At 40.8% G+C, this 16,671-nt stretch overlaps 1 protein-coding gene across 1 annotated transcript in view; it reads right to left on the reverse strand.

The window, feature by feature from the left end:
* The window catches only part of LOC149787446 (furin-like protease kpc-1), a 157,032-nt gene extending 140,816 nt beyond the window's left edge, over nucleotides 1-16,216 (reverse strand). The window contains exons 1-2 of the mRNA XM_089978063.1: nucleotides 15,825-16,216; nucleotides 11,035-11,133 (exon numbers count right to left, since the gene is read on the reverse strand). Of these exons, the coding sequence (XP_089834189.1) occupies nucleotides 11,035-11,133; nucleotides 15,825-16,022 (297 nt within the window). The 5' untranslated portion in view covers nucleotides 16,023-16,216. The remainder of the gene's footprint in view (nucleotides 1-11,034; nucleotides 11,134-15,824) is intronic.
* Nucleotides 16,217-16,671: the final 455 nt, after the last annotated feature.

Raw genomic sequence — 16,671 nt, forward strand, 5'->3', positions numbered from 1 at the left:
ATAATCACTGCGCGAGTTGCAATTGTATAATGAGTTGGCGTTATTCGGATAAAGACACTCGCCAATTTACCGTGGATAGGATCGATAACAGTCTCGGTCATGTCAAAAACAATGTGAGGTTGACCTGTCTTGAGTGCAATAGACGCAACGGCGCTAGTTAAGACCACGTGGGGGTAATTGAGTATCGTTAGGTATCACTTGTAGTTGCTCGCGTGTAAATCCGCGCTGAGGAGCAGTTGAATCCAGTCTATAGATCGGTGGTCTACCAGTTGATCGTGTTATCGTTGATATGTTATGTGTGGTAACACTCCAAATAGGATCGGTAGCCCTTTTTTTACCGCCTTCAAGCTCTCCTGGTTCATATAGATATCTAACAGTGACATCGCCAAGAATCGGCTTAGAAACGCTATTTATTTTTAATTTTCCGGGTATATACTCGTATTTAATCGCGTCGCTGGGCTTCATGTTGATTACTCGGGTAATCTCGTTATTTAACGCTGCAATTACACCTGGCAACCTTTTGACCCATTCACGAGATCGTTTTTCTTGAATGAATTCCTTCGCGTATTGATATCCAAATAACCGTTCAGCGAGAGTCCGATTGAATCGTTCAACAATTGCCTGATCACGATGTAGCGCAGTATGACCTCGTCGTATCGCGACGCTATGATGTTTCAGCGTTGATAAAACAGCGCCGCGAAATTCACTACCAGGATCAACTTGTAATAGATTTGGCCAGCGCAGAGGACCTCTTCGATAAATCCTCTCAAACGCATCGGCTACTTCAGTTGCTGACTTTGTTTTCAACGGTTCCGCTTGTTTGTATCGACTCGCAACATCAACTACGGTTAGCGCGTATTTGTAACCGTTGTCATGCGGCAGAAATAGTATATCAGCCTGATGAACTTCATTAGGTACGCTGACATCAAAGCGCGAGAAGTTGATTTGTTTAGGCGGTGGTAGATAGATTTGCCATATAGCCTGTTTGGATAACCAATTAGCCGCAGTGGTCTTTGTTACCTTTGCAGCGCTTGCAAGCTTACCAATTGCGGCCTTCCCCTTCCAGTATCCTCTCGGAGAATAATAGATGGAATCCATCGTTTTTCTTGGATGATTGTTATTAATTACCAGCGCCAATCATTAATTTACCTTTCATAGCCGATTTTACCAACCATGAGGCCAATTTTTCTTTGACGGATTTATCAGGAATAGCATTTAGCGCGTGAATTAATTTTACATCCGCGATATGACGCTGTTGCAGATCGCTACTTTTGTAAGCAACATCATGAGCATGACACGCCTTATCAATAGCATTTATCGGATACTCACCTGGATTGGGCTGATCCTGAGCATCGAGTCTAATATCTAATCGTGTTCCGGGGCCACAGTAGTTATATCCTGGGAGGTGTTTTTCTCCTGGATACTTTGCCCACGGTGTTCCGGGGAGTTTTGCCAATTTGGCTGCGATGTCACCTCCTCGCTTTTTTTTAAAACATCTCCGGGTCTAATAGAAATAAATCTAAATTTCTTTGTACCGCATTGTACACACTTACCAGTAAGCGCCGATCTGTTATTTCTTGTCGTAACGGTTGTCATATCATTTGTGCCAGTACGCACTCTACACTTCACACAATATAGATCCATAATTTATGTATAGAGATATGAATATAATTGATTTTTCGGCGACTAAAACAAGAGAACCAGTTAAGCATGTTGCAGCGTTACCAAACTCGATCCGGATGATTATCATCGGACCATCTGGATCCGGCAAGACGCAATTGTTACTCAATTTAATAATGAGATGGATGAAGTGGGATAAGTTGTATTTGGTTGCTCCTAGCGTAGATGATCAACGATGCTACGAGGTGTTGAAAGATTTCAACGAGAATGCATCAGCGATCGCTAAAAAGAATGTTATTGAGTTTATTACGGATATCAATGATGCACCGGGTATTGATGATATTGATGGCGACGTTAACAATCTAGTCGTGTACGATGATGTTATGTTAGACAATCAAAAGAACCCAGCTAGGATATTTTCCAGAGGCAGGCATAAAAACACTGACGTGATATATGTCACTCAACGATACACTCAGATTCCAAAAGTAATCAGAGATAACTGCAATATTCTTGCTGTATTCAACGGCGTTGATACACACACGCTACGAAATATTTGGCAGACATGGTGCGGCGGTGACATGGACTTTAATGTTTTTCGAAACTTTTTTAGTCATGCTCAGTCGACCCCACATGGATTCATAACGATAAATTTACATGATCCTCGGACACGATATCGTATCGGACTTGACCAAATATTCGGTTAGTTGTAAATAATTTTCATTGTAAATAACTTCTTAGCAGCAGAGGGGGCGATGACATCGACGCGGTCGTCGATGTGCTTACCGGACGCTGACGACGCTGGGGATCGACGCGCAGAAGGTGTTAATTAAACCAAATGACGACGCGACGATCCCCCAACGACGTCGTCGTTTTTTTTTTACCAGGCGCTGACGACACTAGATCGTTGAGTGCAGAAAGTAATAATTAAGCCAAATAACGATTGGACAAAATGTCCGATTCGCCCCCTCTGCTGCTATACTTCGTATCCCAATCCTGACTCAGGTCCCAAGTAGACAAATCCTGTTCTAGCTAAAACATTCGAAGTAGGTAATCCTTTCCTATCCGTAGGCCATTTTTGAAACGTGTCCAATCGACAGGCACAATCACAACAGTCAGGCAAGAAGACCGGAAAATGGTGGGGTTTGAACTTAGAGTTCTCATCGGGTTTCTCACTCAATTCTTGCTGTGGCGAAGTCATTCTTCTGGTAAGTGGCTATCCACTTACAACCAATGTTTTATACCAACATGTCCATAAGGCAAAGTAAAGTGGTTGGGAAGCCGCACTCGCTTCTGGTACACGATTTGATAGACTTTTTTCCAAGGGTCGACTGACGATGTGGTGAGTGGGTAAACGTACAATCTTGTTGGGTTGATAGGTGGTCACTTTAAAGTGTTGATCTTTTCCAGACTGTAAGGCTTCTTTCAATCCGCCAAAATTCACCACTCAACTGGCACGATAATTCATAGTCAGTCCTTTTACTTTACACTTCGTGTGCACTTCTCCTTGTTTGTCCCGGTATTCGTAGCCGCAATTTTTAGTACCGCCACTGTCGAAACTTAGAATCTTGTCGTCGGGATGTTCGTCTGTCCAGGCTTCTAAACGGTCTCCTTCAATGTCAGGGTGCTGTTGACTTGGGTGATCGATGTAAATGCAACTGTCCGTGTCAAAGCGCAGGACACGTTCCCCTAACAGTTCTAAAGCTTCGTACAATTTTAAGCGAGCATGAGCTGTCACGTAAACCGCAATGATGACATTTCCAAAGGTGTCGTCTTGTATAAAGTCCAGATCTTCTTCGTAATTGACCAAGATCAAATTCTCGCGAACGACGTCCACGTGTTTCATAAATTTGGTTCTGTCGTGAATCATCTTGAAGTAGCGGGAAGGTTCTGTCAAATATTCCGTTTTGGGTAAACACGGTCGTTGTGCCACTTTTCCCCACAAGCAATTTAACATCACTTTGGCAAACGATAGCCTGCCTTCGTTTTTCTCGATGTGATCTAAAGTGATGCCTTCATGTGCATAGTATTTCTCCTTGAATTGTATTTGGTCTTCGGGAGTGTGACACCAGGACGGATAGCCGCTGGCTTCTTGCTTCAGTTTCAAAAAGGCATTTACGTAGTCTACGAAAATGCCTTTCTGAGTGGGGTCACCCTTGTGGTATTGTTGTGTCTTGGGAAAGTGACAAATTTCGTACACTTCTAACAGTTGGTATCCCATGTCCACACCTTTGAACAATTCTACGCTGACCCACGTCCCGGTCAAGGCCCGTTCTTCCTGGGTGTGCTGACAAATCTGGTCTTGGTTTCACGTTTCAGCACAAGTACGGCACAAAGGAAACATCAGTTTGCCTTGGCAATGGTGAGGTAAGACGGGATGGTACAAGTCCGTGGGAGGCAAAACTTTACACTTGATCAGACCTTCGTATTGTCGAATCTTTTTCAGGTCGATGTGTTCCGTCAACAATTGTGGGTGTCCTGCAGGAAAGCGACAATATTTGCACACGTAGGGATACAACGAACACACGTCCAAGTATTTCATTTCTTCTCCTTTCTCTTCGTCAGCTTGGTACAGCAAACAGGTGGCATTGGTCCTTCCTCCGTACAAACTATCCCTCGGGTTCAGGGGGTCCATGAACTGGTAACTTTCCACGAGACGTTTAAACTCGGGAACGGTTTTCAAACGGTGATCGTACTCGTGTTCCCACATTTCCACCACTTGGTATCCTTCCTGTTCTAATTTTAGGCGTCGCTGACAAGTGTCCTGGTACAAGTCTTCTATGGTTCGTTGTAAAAACTGATTTTTAGTGCCGCGGTCAGGGTAACAGACGGGACATCCGTGAAATAAGCAACCGTTAAACTTGTACACGATCTTGGGGTTTTCTAAGTCCCAGCCATTGACCGAATGCGTTCCAATGGTCTTTTCGCCCCCTCCATTGCGGGCATGCTGAATCCATTTGTCTTCCTTGTCGCACAAGTAATGAAACGAGCGTAGGGCTTTGACCGAGTATTGACGTTTGACATAGTTGGTCGTTTGAGGACTGATAACAGCCACGGTGTTTTCAGGCATGAATCGTTGCCGGTACACTAAGGAATACGCTTTGGCAATGGTGCAAGCTTCTTTCAAAGGATCGACCCCTCCGTGTTCCATGAACAGTTCTCAAAATGTTCCACAGCATCGCCGTAAAATGTCCACGTCGGAACGATAATACTTTAGCATTTCTTCCTGAAAGTCGAAAGGGTCCGAGGCGTGAGCCTGGTACCAAGCGTAGAAAGCTCGTTGTTCAGTACGTATGTTGTCTAGGTCGTAATAGTGAGCCTCAGGCAAATGGGGTATAACGGCGTGTTGATTGGCTTCCGTATTGAAAAAGTGTGGAAAGCACCCTTTAGCCATTTCTGTCATTCCAAACGTTTTAGGCATTCGACTCAAAGGCATGGCTAAGTAACTCATCGAATCTTTAAACTGCACTTGTCCCACTTGTATGAAAATGATTTTGGCTCCGTTCAAAGTGACTTTAGGACGTTCGGTGACATGTTCCGTATAGTACATCAAAAGAAATTGTCCATCGTATCCGGAGAAATTGTGAGCCATGAACGTGGCATGACGATGACAATCTCCGTAACATTCGATGTCCTCTTGGCTCCACGTCTTGTCGATGGGGTCTAAGACCTATTGTGCGAAATCGGCTAGCGTGTTCGGTCCCCGAAAGATTTTTCACGCCCTCCAGGAATTTTGCTGCAGTGAGGGCAATGACTGAAGATAGGTTCTTGAATGCACTTCTCGCACGCTCGATGAGCCACGCAGAAATTAGGAATGTGAATACCAGTCTCTTGCATGCATTCGAAATCGGAAAAGATGAAATTGCCTTTTTTATTCTTGTGATCATCCTCTTTCTCTGGTTGGGGTTGGTATTTTTGCACGTAACATTGGTGTTCCAAGTCCACGATGTGGTGACAAATGTGACATTTTTTCTTTCCTCGACATACGTGTGCCTTGGCATTGTTGGTACATATGCCTTGTCCACACGTAGGGCATAATCTCGGGAGTTGACAAGCGCATTTCTGCTGTGAACCTTGCGTCTTCAGATGTTGTTGGTAACAGGCACGGCTGACAAACGTGCGCAGACAAGCTGGACAATGCACTCGTTCTTGCCCTTCGTTCAGACAGGGTGGAGAGGCCAAACATCCTGAGCATTTCGATCCACAATGCTTGTGTTGCTCTCGATTGTTATTTCCATAGTCACATTTCTCACAGTAATAACTGTATCCCAGGAATGCGGTAATACTGGTAATGGTATCGAAATGGTCATCGTGATGATAGAGGTGAATGTACTTTCCATCCTTAAAGTGTGTCCCTCAAAACAACAGAGGCCCGCGCACTTCTTGAGGGTGCACTTTCAAGGTGTAGAGTGGAGCTAGAACATCTTGCAATTTTTGCATTTCAGGAATGCCACAGGGTTTGTCTTTGGGCAAGCCGGCTTGTTGTAATAGGAGTTCTGCTTCGTTTCATTGTTTGGCTCGGTCCGATTGTTGAATAGTTTTCCAGGTTCTTTTCCATTCTACTGTGTCGTTTTTGTTGACATAGGTTCGTCCCACCACTATGGCCCTGGCTAAACACATCTGGTCTTGAGGGTTGTGAATTTGACGAGACTTGTTTTGGTGTTGCGAAGGTCGTTCACCAATAACACCTTATTGCGTCTAGTCCCTTGAGGAGGAGAGACGTGGGTCATGTCCAGTGTGGCTTTTCCATCGGTGATGTCAAACTGGTCATTGGATTGTTGTACTTATTGAATCTTGTCCATGACTTTGGAAGCGGTCAATTCTGGAGGGGTGCTAAACTCGATCCAAACAGGGGATTTCAAGCCGTCGTGTTGTATGGAAAGTCTCAAGCGATCGTCTTCTTTGGGTTGACATTGTCGCTTGAGTGTAGTGAGCAAAGAATCCCAAAATCTCGGTGATGAACCCTTCTGCTTTCTCTAACGGTACGTCGGACTTGAAATCTTTAAATTTCAACGTGCATTTGTAAGCCGTGGTTCTAAATTTTCTAGAGGGACGCTTTTCGGTCTCTTGAATGGAATAGTACTTTTCAGGGTTGACTTAGGGTGGTGAACTTTGTTTAGAGGGTTCGGATTCTGGTTCACTCATGTCCTCTTCAAAATCACTGGCATGAATTTGTGCCAAGACTTCAGCTCTGGTACGAGGCGATAGATCACGTTTCTGCCTCTTACTTTCTTCTTCTTCTTCTTTCTTTTCAAATGAATTGGATCGTTTCATCTTGAAAGCAAAAAGTCAAATGACTAAAGTTTAAACACCATGGGCTACTTTATAGTCATGGCAGACCAGTCTATACAAAGGGTATGTGTCTTGTCCTTTCACTATTCATTTCACTCTCTAACCGAGCACAACGATGGAAGAGACTACCCAGATCGAACGTTTCATCAGAGCTTTGCGAGGGGTCATTAGAAAATTTTCTTCAGACCAGTCGTCGGACTACTCTCCTTCCTTTCGAGATAAAAGTGAAGATACTTGCTATATCTGTCAGAAGAAAGGGCATTGGTCTTCAGAGTGTCCAGACCGTCAAAAAGAAAAAAAGGGGTTAGAAAAGACAAAAGTCAAGATACCTGTTATTATTGTCAAGAAAAACGACATTGGTCTCCAGATTTCCCAAAAAAGAAACAAGAGGAGTTAAAAAAAGAGAGGGATTCTTCAGAGGAAGAAGAAGAGAAAGAAGAGGAGGAAGAAAGCAGAGAGGTAAAGAAAAAGAAACAGGAGAAGAAAAGAAGAAGGGAAGAAAGTGAGGTGGAAGAGGAGGAAAAGACTGTGACGGTGAAGAAATTTAAAAAACAGAGAGAGTAAACAATGAGACAGAAGAAGTGTATGAACTTTTTAAAGTGCTATGTTGTGAATTGTGAATTGGATTGTAAGTATTGATAAAAGAATGAATTAATTATAAAAGGTAAGTGTCTTTGGGTTTTGATTTTAAAATGAGAACCCCCACACACACACACACACACACACACACACACACACACGTAGTATAAGGGTAAAATGTTTTTTTTAGTTATTGGCAATTGAAAGTCTATCTCTTTTCGAGAGACGTGGGTGGCCCTGAAAAAGGCCTTTTTTGGTGTACGGGTGAGTTTAAGCAATCTACTGTAACTGCCTTAAGCCTTTGCCACGGCCAAGGCATACTTCTGGACTGCGTACTGTTGATGATGATGATGATTTGGTTGAAATCACTAAGGGTGGTACGGTAGGTTTAGTCACAGGGTTGACGTGTTTAGCTCGGGAAGGTTGTATTCTCTTCGGTCGTGATAAAGAAGTCTGATACATTTGTTTCAGACTTCTTAACTCCGCTAAAATGTCTAACAGTACCGTGACCTTTTGACTTTCACCCTCTTGTTTCTTTGCTGATGCTTCTTCTTGTTGTTTTTTTCTTACCTCTTCTTCTTGCTGCTGTTGCTGTAGGAGAAAAGCTTGTTCTGCTTCCTTTTGCTGCTGTATAAATTTCTCCAATTCTTCTTTCTGTTTCTGTCTAAAATTCTCCACGTGTGGTAATGAAGGTGACGAAGGTTCTGGAACAAATTCTTGCGAGGTAAGAAAATCCACATAATCCCAATTCACCTCTTCTGAAAGTAAGTCGGGGTTCCCTTGGGTAATCTCCACCGTCGGTGCACCAAAACTGATGGTTATCTGAGTTTCCATCATGTTGAAAAACTGTCGCATAGATTGACTGCGCACAGGCGCTAGCGAATCTATATAGACTACGTGACGTCACAGACTGCGCTCTTCGGATTGGACGTGGGCTGACTAAATTTTGTAACGCCTGTTTGGATTGGTCAACGAATTCAATCCCTTTCAATCCTTCCTCTCCCTATAATATAAGTGCAGTTCATTGCATTCCTTCACCTGTTACTAGGCGCCTCAAGATGTGGACCGACGTGCAATCTTCTACGCTTGTATCTTAGATGATGTTCAGGACGGACATACCCATGTATGTCCGATCCGAGTGGACAGTTGTCCATAGGACCGACACGAACCTATGGATACGTAGGATTTACGTGGAGAGGCAAGGATGCCTCAAAAGAGTGCTAATCTATGGACCTACAGTGAGACGAAGTTTAAGAAGAAGAAGATGTCGCAGATGCCCTTTATGTTAAGGGCATATTAACATAAACCCAAAGGCCCTTTTCAGGGCCACCCACATCTCTCGAAAAGAGATAGACTTTCAATTGCCTACCCCATTTTTTTTTATTATATTAATTTAAAAAAAAAAAATAGAGACCCCTCCCTGTTTCAATTTTCGCCTGTTCCCTTTTCATAGACCCATCAAGTCGGGACCTTATTAAAATAGGGTCCCGACCCTGTTCCATTACCCCTTGACGCTCAACAGACCCACACTCTATCCCCCCATGTTCAATTCCCCTTGACGCTAGACAGGCCCATAATCTATTCCCATGTTCAATTCCCCTTGACGCTAGACAGGCCCACAATCTATTCCCATGTTAAATTCCTCTTGACGCGAGAGTGCGGGACAAATTTCCCCATGTTAAATTTACATAGAAGCCAGAGTGCCGGGACCCTGTTTTTAATGGTAAGTCCCATTGACGCTAAGGTGCCCCACTTCACTACTATTATTATTATTATTATTAAAATTAAAACAATAAGCATATGCATGCAAAAATCAAAGTAATAGTTAACATATTCAGATGATAATAAAGTCGTTTACCAGATCAATTGTGATTACGACTAAAGTTAGAAATATATTGTAAAAGAAATAACAGCTGATATTTTTTTACATAACGCTTAAAATTAAGAAATGTAATCATAGTTTGAAATAATGAAATAATTCTATTAATAACCAATTAAATGTTTATCTGACGTTTATACTTATGTTTAAAAAAGAAGAAGACAAATATCTACAGCACGTATTGTTTTTTAAAATGTTAAATCAAACTGCTGACATGCTCAATGCCATCCAGCTACGAAATGTACATTAGGTGTATATTATGCTGCTTCAGCTACTAAAAGTAGCATTCCCTCAACACTGAACTTGATGTTAGCGACTTTAGTTTTCTAAATTACATAAGTTTGCGTTGACGGAAGAAAGTTTGGTTTGAAATTTGTGTGGCATGAAGGAATTATATAATACTCAGCTGGATTAAAACTGTGCAGATAAATACTTTCGAAGACGGGAAGTGGGGTACGATTCATAATTGACCGGATGCAGTTACGTCACTCCTTAAATCACTTTGTTGAGTTGACCCGTTAATCTTATTCGAATTGAGATTCCAAGTCAAGGTTAATGTAGCAATGTTTATTATTCTCCACAGATGGAGTTTAATCAGTTTTAGACGTACTAAAAGTTAGCAAAATTTTTTTCAAAATTTGTCTTCGTTTCGTACGCGTTCTTTATACCGCTCGACATTTTAGACCACTCCCATTTCTCCTACTGGAGTATCTGAAAAAAATCAGTGAAGATCTGACAGCGACCGCTTAGGGGTCATGTTCTGATGACCTTTGAATTAGCCAATGGAAATAGAGTTTTCAGAAATATGAAAGTGAATCAAATCGTTCAACACATATTGCTGGTCTCTAGCAATACTGCCAGTCTTCCAAACGCGAAGATACATGTTTTCATCTTGCTGGCTGATACAATTAGCAATTACAGTAATACCATAGGTACCAGAAAATGACCCCTATGCGATCGTGGTCAGATCTTCACGCAGGACAGTGGAGATATGATTTTAATCAGATTGGTAGCATGAGTTTCCTACAGACTATTCACTAAATGGCACAATAAACAGCGCAACTACCTGCAGCAACTGTTTGACTCAGGGTCAGGCTAGTTTTGGAAACGTCATTGGTTATTTAGTGCGAATTTTCGCATTTAAAGATTGATAAGCTTATGATGACATCGCTAGATATATTAGCTTAAGCGTGATGGTTTCTATTTATTACGTTTTGGCAGATTCTGTCAAAAGCTAGATCAAGCTGAGAATGTCTTACTGAACATTTTATCTGAATTCAACTTGGGGTAACACTGACGTCATCCGAGCTGCAAAGGGGAGATAAACCCTCGGTGATGTGTATGAGCTTGGAAGTTTTTCCCCAAGGCTAATTCTGACATTCGTGAATCTAGAATGTGTCAGCTCTGTGTCTCTCTGTTCACTATGAAATGAATTCTTTCTATTTTATAAAGGTAAAGTTCGCAAAGTACTGGTCTCCGAAAAGTTTAACTTGCACTATCACTACTTAATAGAAGATAAAACGTGCTGTTATTGTATCATTTCTCATAACGATCAGACCAAGGAACAAAGAGAGAGAGAGAGAGAGAGAGAGAGAGAGAGAGAGAGAGAGAGAGAGAGAGAGATATTTAGGTATGTGTGTGCAGCTGTTTATTCCAAGAACACTTACACGTCTCTGTGTTTTTTCCTGGATCTTTTCTACAAGTTTTTCATTGATTGGTCCTTGGGACGACTTGAGTCTTTGAAACAAATGTAAATCGGCGATAACCTATAATAATAATAATAATAATAATTAGGCTTTTGCCTTCTCTTCATCAGGCTAAAGAAAGAAATATCATATATTTTCAGATCATAGTTGTGTTTTTCTTAGAACACAGTTGTGTGGTTCTCGGAACATGTGATGTGATGTGATGTGATTGGATTTTTAACGTAGCTTTAACAATTTTTCAGTCATATCGCTACGATGTCTGCAATGTGGCAGTTTATAGTGATGTCTAGCACTGGGGCATCATGCCGCAGACATGTAGCATGATGTCCCACCCAGTCACATTATCCTGACACCGGGCCGACCAGTCCTAACACTAACCTCTTAATGCTGAGCGCCAAGCGAGGCAGCTGTTAGTACCGTTTTTGTAAGTCTTTGGTATGACTCGGCCGGGGATCGAACCCACGACCTCCCGCATCCGAGGCGGACGCTCTAACCACTAGGCCACCGGAGCGGTTCTCGGAACATAATGACATAGGTAAGTTTTGAAAAGAAATAACCTAAGTTTTGAGCTTCGTTGTTTGGTTTTGAATATATCTATTTCGACCGCAGAACTAAACGTAGATATCAAACAACTTAATAAAATAATAATAATAATAATAATAATAATAATAATAATAAGATGATGAATAAAAGGTTATACAAGTAAGTACATGTTAAACCCCTCCACCGTTCCACCGTTATAATGTCAAAAGGTTGTGCAATAATAACATTTGACCATTGTTACGACACACAGAAAGATTAAACGCTGAAGGATAAAAAGTGACAAGGAGCGCCCGGAAGGATAAAATAACCTTTGTTGAAGAATTGTCAAATAAGTCAGAACAAGTAGCAGCAAAAGGTGAACTGAACATGGTATACAATATTATAAACAGCTCTATGGAAAAGGATCCAATCACTCCATGCCATTCAAAGATAAACAAAGAAAAGTGATAACAAAACAAAGGGAGCAGGCTTCGAGATGGGTCCAGCACTTCCAGAAAGTACTAGGCCAGTCAGAGCCTGATGAGCCAGTAGATCCGCCACCATCAGATGACAATACTGGCATCAATATCAGCCCACCTACCCAAGCAGAGGTCAAAGCAGCCATCAAAGCCAGGAAGAGTGGCAAGGCACCTTGGATTGATTGCTTACAAGCTGAGTTGATGAAAGCTGATATGACCACAGCTGCAAATGAGCTGAAGGACTTCTTTAGAAAGTTGTGGGAAAATGATGTCATTCCACACGACAGATGTAAAGGCCAGGTTGTCAAGCTACCAAAAAAGATGACCTCAGCAATTGTGACAACTGGAGAGGGATTAAACTCCTTTCCATCCACAGCAAAGTCTTCTACAGAATTTGTCTCCAAAGGATTGATACAGCTATAGATGACAAACTCAGACAGGAACAAGCAGGGTTCCGCAAAGGAAGAGGATGCCTAGATCAGAGGCGACTTCCTCAGTGGTAATTCAAGAAGTAGCTGTGGATTTGTGCACATCACTTGGATTTTCTTTGCATTGATATACAGGGTAGTCTGTTTGGAGTACTTGCTGAGTCTGTCAGATTTCTGTGAAGATGAGAGTGTCTTGATGACACGACAGCCAGATAGTCAGCAAAGTCCAGATCTTCAGTGTGTGAGAAGACTGTCCATTGGATCCCTCTGGCATTGTCGGATTATGTTTACCGCATTATCGAGTCCATGATGAGGCGGAACATAATGAGAGAGAAGATGTAACATTGCCTAACACCGTACTTTACTTTGAACTACTCGATAAGAGTGTTGTTAAGGATAATACTGCATTCGAAGTGCCCTACAAATTTCCCTGTCAGTTTGACTATCATGGGTTATATTCCATAGGCTCTAAGAATCTTCCATAGACTCTCGCGATGAACACTGAGTTTGTGGAGGACTTCACCTGCCTGTGTAGCCTAATTAGCAATACAACGGTACCAAAACGGACATCAAGGCTATGTTAAATAAAACCAGATGTGCTTTCAGCAGACTCCACTTTATATGGAAATCAAGACAATGTAGCTTCAAGACAAATATCAGAATTTACAACAGCTACGTATTCTTGTACGGCTGCGAATGTTGGAGAATAGTGAAGACAGACATGAGCAAAGTAAATTCATTTCACAATAGTTACCTCCGTAAAATCGGCAGCATATATTGGCCAAACAACAACTCCAATGTGAACCTGTATGAAAAGATGGAATTTATCAACATTTCACTGGAGATCAAGATGCGAAGGATCAAATGGCTCGGGCACGTAATGAAGACGTCACAAGAACGAATACCCAAGGTACCCCTCAGATGGACACCATATGTTAAGCGTAAATGCGGACGACCAAAGATAACATGGCGAAGAAGAGTGATGACCGAGCTGGAAGAGATTGGACAGTCCTGGTGTGAGGCACAAGCCATTGCTCAAGACCGATCTAGAATACGGTAGTTAGTTGCAGCTTTATGTCCTGGACGGGATTAAGAGGACTAACCAACTACTGTTACGACTCTATGATCTTAAACTAAGCGACAGAAAACAGCAAAAGCCAACAAGGTTTTTAAAATTCAACAAAAAATGTATTTCCTCGAAGACAAAGTGAAAATTCAAAAAGAACGAACATTATTGTGAATTAATTTCCAAATATTCCTAATTGTTCTATCACAAGTCTAAAAAGATAGAGTATTCCGCATGAATTCCAGCGGTGTTAAAAATGAATTCCAATTTTGAATGATCTAAGCTGCCAATAAACTTGGAATAGTGTTTTTGTGCTTACAGTCTTGATGTAACACAATGATATAATCCCAAAAATGTCTTTGAACAAATGTACAACAATCCCGAAATAATGATTTACCTAAAAGTATTAATGGGCACTTTGCAATTCCAGTGAATAATTTTAATACATAAATCATCTCAAATATTAACTGAAACACAACTAAAATCGATTCTTCTACGAAAGATGTTCAGATATTGAATAGGTAATTCTAATATAATCAACGTTATTATGAAAACCTATGACAATTTGAGGACCATGGTGATGGTCATCTTAATAAAAATTTCCATCAAACTGTAAACAAAATTCGTTTCTATAAAATTCTCACGTCAGAATCAAGGCTGCTTCAAGAATTCAAACCTAGGACACATGTTTACTCTTTATTACATTAGAAATGTAAGTAAAACTCCTACCTTCAGTTATACATAAAGGTAGAGCGCACAATACAAATACAAAATAGAGTCCTAAATATTTTGAGTCGGACCCACTGGCTTGTAAACGGATTTTATTTCTATTTTTAATTTCACAAACTTCAGTCTATGTACTATAGTTGACATTTGGTATATACATCAATGAACTTAAAAAGGGTATTTCTTACATACTATTGACAAACTTTAAGTAATCGCTTTTGAAGAGTTCATGACGAATAATCTGTTCATATATATGATAAACTTTCTTGCTGGATTATGGTGTGCAAATATAAGAGTACTTCAATATAAGAACAGCGGAACTGTAAAACAAAACAAAAGTTAAAGAAAACGTTGTCAGTTTTTCTCATGTGATACATTTGATTCGGGAGGTACGAACAATGCTTTAGTCTCAACAATGAGCTACCAATTCCTATTCGTCGAAAATGTTTTATATACAGTATCGCTTAGTTCTGCACGGAGAACTTGTTTTAGGAATATAAATTTTAAGCCAATATAAAAATCACTTGCCTGTGCGAATTTACAAGTTATTTAAATGAGCTAAGAACTGGTCTGAACGCCGTGTAATCGAGTTATAAAGGAGTTGAAATCTTTAATCGACATTTGCAACCTTGTGAAAAGTTTGATAGGGTTGAGTAAGTCTGTTGCTATGTTGTTGTTTTTGACTATCAATTTAAAGTATGAACTATGTCGAGTGTTAAAATTGTGACGTCATAATTGAAAACGTTTTGCTTGCATTCAAGTATAGCAATGGTTACATAAATATATAATGAGGTTTGACAATTTTCTGGATACAGACTATAGTTCTTTCCGCAGAGCATAGTGTAGTGAATTTTCAGATTAACGTCATTAAATGTAGCTAAAAGTAATTAACTGGCTTCGCGTATGAAGTTATTTAATACCGCTCGAATGGACTTAGAGCGTAATACATTTCATTATGCACATTTTCGATGCCGCCATGACTTGTGGAAGAGTTGATTTATTTATTAAGGATTGAAAAGCTTTCCGATTCGGTAATTTTGCATTTGCCTCCCTTTGATTTTTTTGTTTTGTTTTTTTTGTGTGATTTAATATGGACTCTACCAAAACTCAGGATGAACATGGCGGATTACATGCACAAAGACCAGTCATTCTCAGTATGTGTCGAATGAATGGTTTTGCGCTAAATGTCAATATGAATTGTGTTTAAATCATTCGTTCACGAAATGAAGTCGGTAATTTTAGCTACATTTGGAGACGCTGACGTGAAAATACTGTAAGAACCATACATGGATATCGTTCGCGACGCTATGCGGAATGAACTTAGATTTCATGATGCGGAAAGTTAACCGTGCCATTTGGAACAAATCTTGACTAGCAATAACTTTCCCAAACACAAAATGTAAATGTGTTTGATAGGCAGAGTGTGGCATTGTTTGAAACGTCAATTTGGAGGGACAGTTGGATCAGAGTATGTTATGTCAAAAATCTCAATTTCTATCAGATTGCTTTAAAATAATTGAATAAACTTACATGCCCAGCATATCCAAGGTTGAATTCATCCTCGTCCAGTAAGCTTTTAACTTTCTCTAGATACCTTGCTTCTATCTCCAGTAAATAATATGGGGTATAGTCTTCATTCAGTTTACATGCCAATGACAGCGTAAACAGGAAGTAAATACATAGGAAAACCCGAATCTGTGGGTATAAATTCAACTGGCATGTATTCATATCGTCTGAAGTTATAATATATTTTAACTATCATGATTTCGACATCTTCCTCTACAGTCTCGTCGGTTCCAGATGTGATTTAGATACTAGATTGCCAGTAAGATCAAACTCCCGTGCTCCGCTATGGTGTCCAACTTTTTTACACTGACAAGCTCATGCCGACTTCCAATACCATACGCACACTTTGTACACAGAGCCTATTGCGTCTTTATATCTTACATGTATATAGAATGAAAAGGTAAATATACGTACCCTGATATCGTCTGCTATGTTAACAAAGACAAACGTCTCCACATATGTGAGAGGCCCACGCATGTTAATACAAGAACAACAATAGTAGGTTGTACAGTGCAATCCAAGTATCAAAACAAAAACAGAAATATTAGTTGCGCGCGCGCGCGCGCGTGTGTGTGTGTGTGTGTGTGATTTGGATTTTTAACGTAGCTTTAACAATTTGTCAGTCATATCACTACGATGTCTGCAGTGTGGAAGTTTAAAGTAATGCCTAGTACTGGGGCATCATGTCGCAAACATGTAGCATGATGTCCCACTCAGTCACATTATCCTGACACCAGGCCGACCCATCCTAACACTAACCTCTTAATGCTGAGCGCAAAGCTAGGCAGCTGTTAGTACCATTTTTGTTAAG

The sequence above is a fragment of the Sinohyriopsis cumingii genome, chromosome 12 (assembly GCF_028554795.1).
Source record: "Sinohyriopsis cumingii isolate HCF-2022 chromosome 12, ASM2855479v2, whole genome shotgun sequence".
NCBI classification, from domain to species: Eukaryota; Metazoa; Mollusca; class Bivalvia; order Unionida; family Unionidae; genus Sinohyriopsis; species Sinohyriopsis cumingii.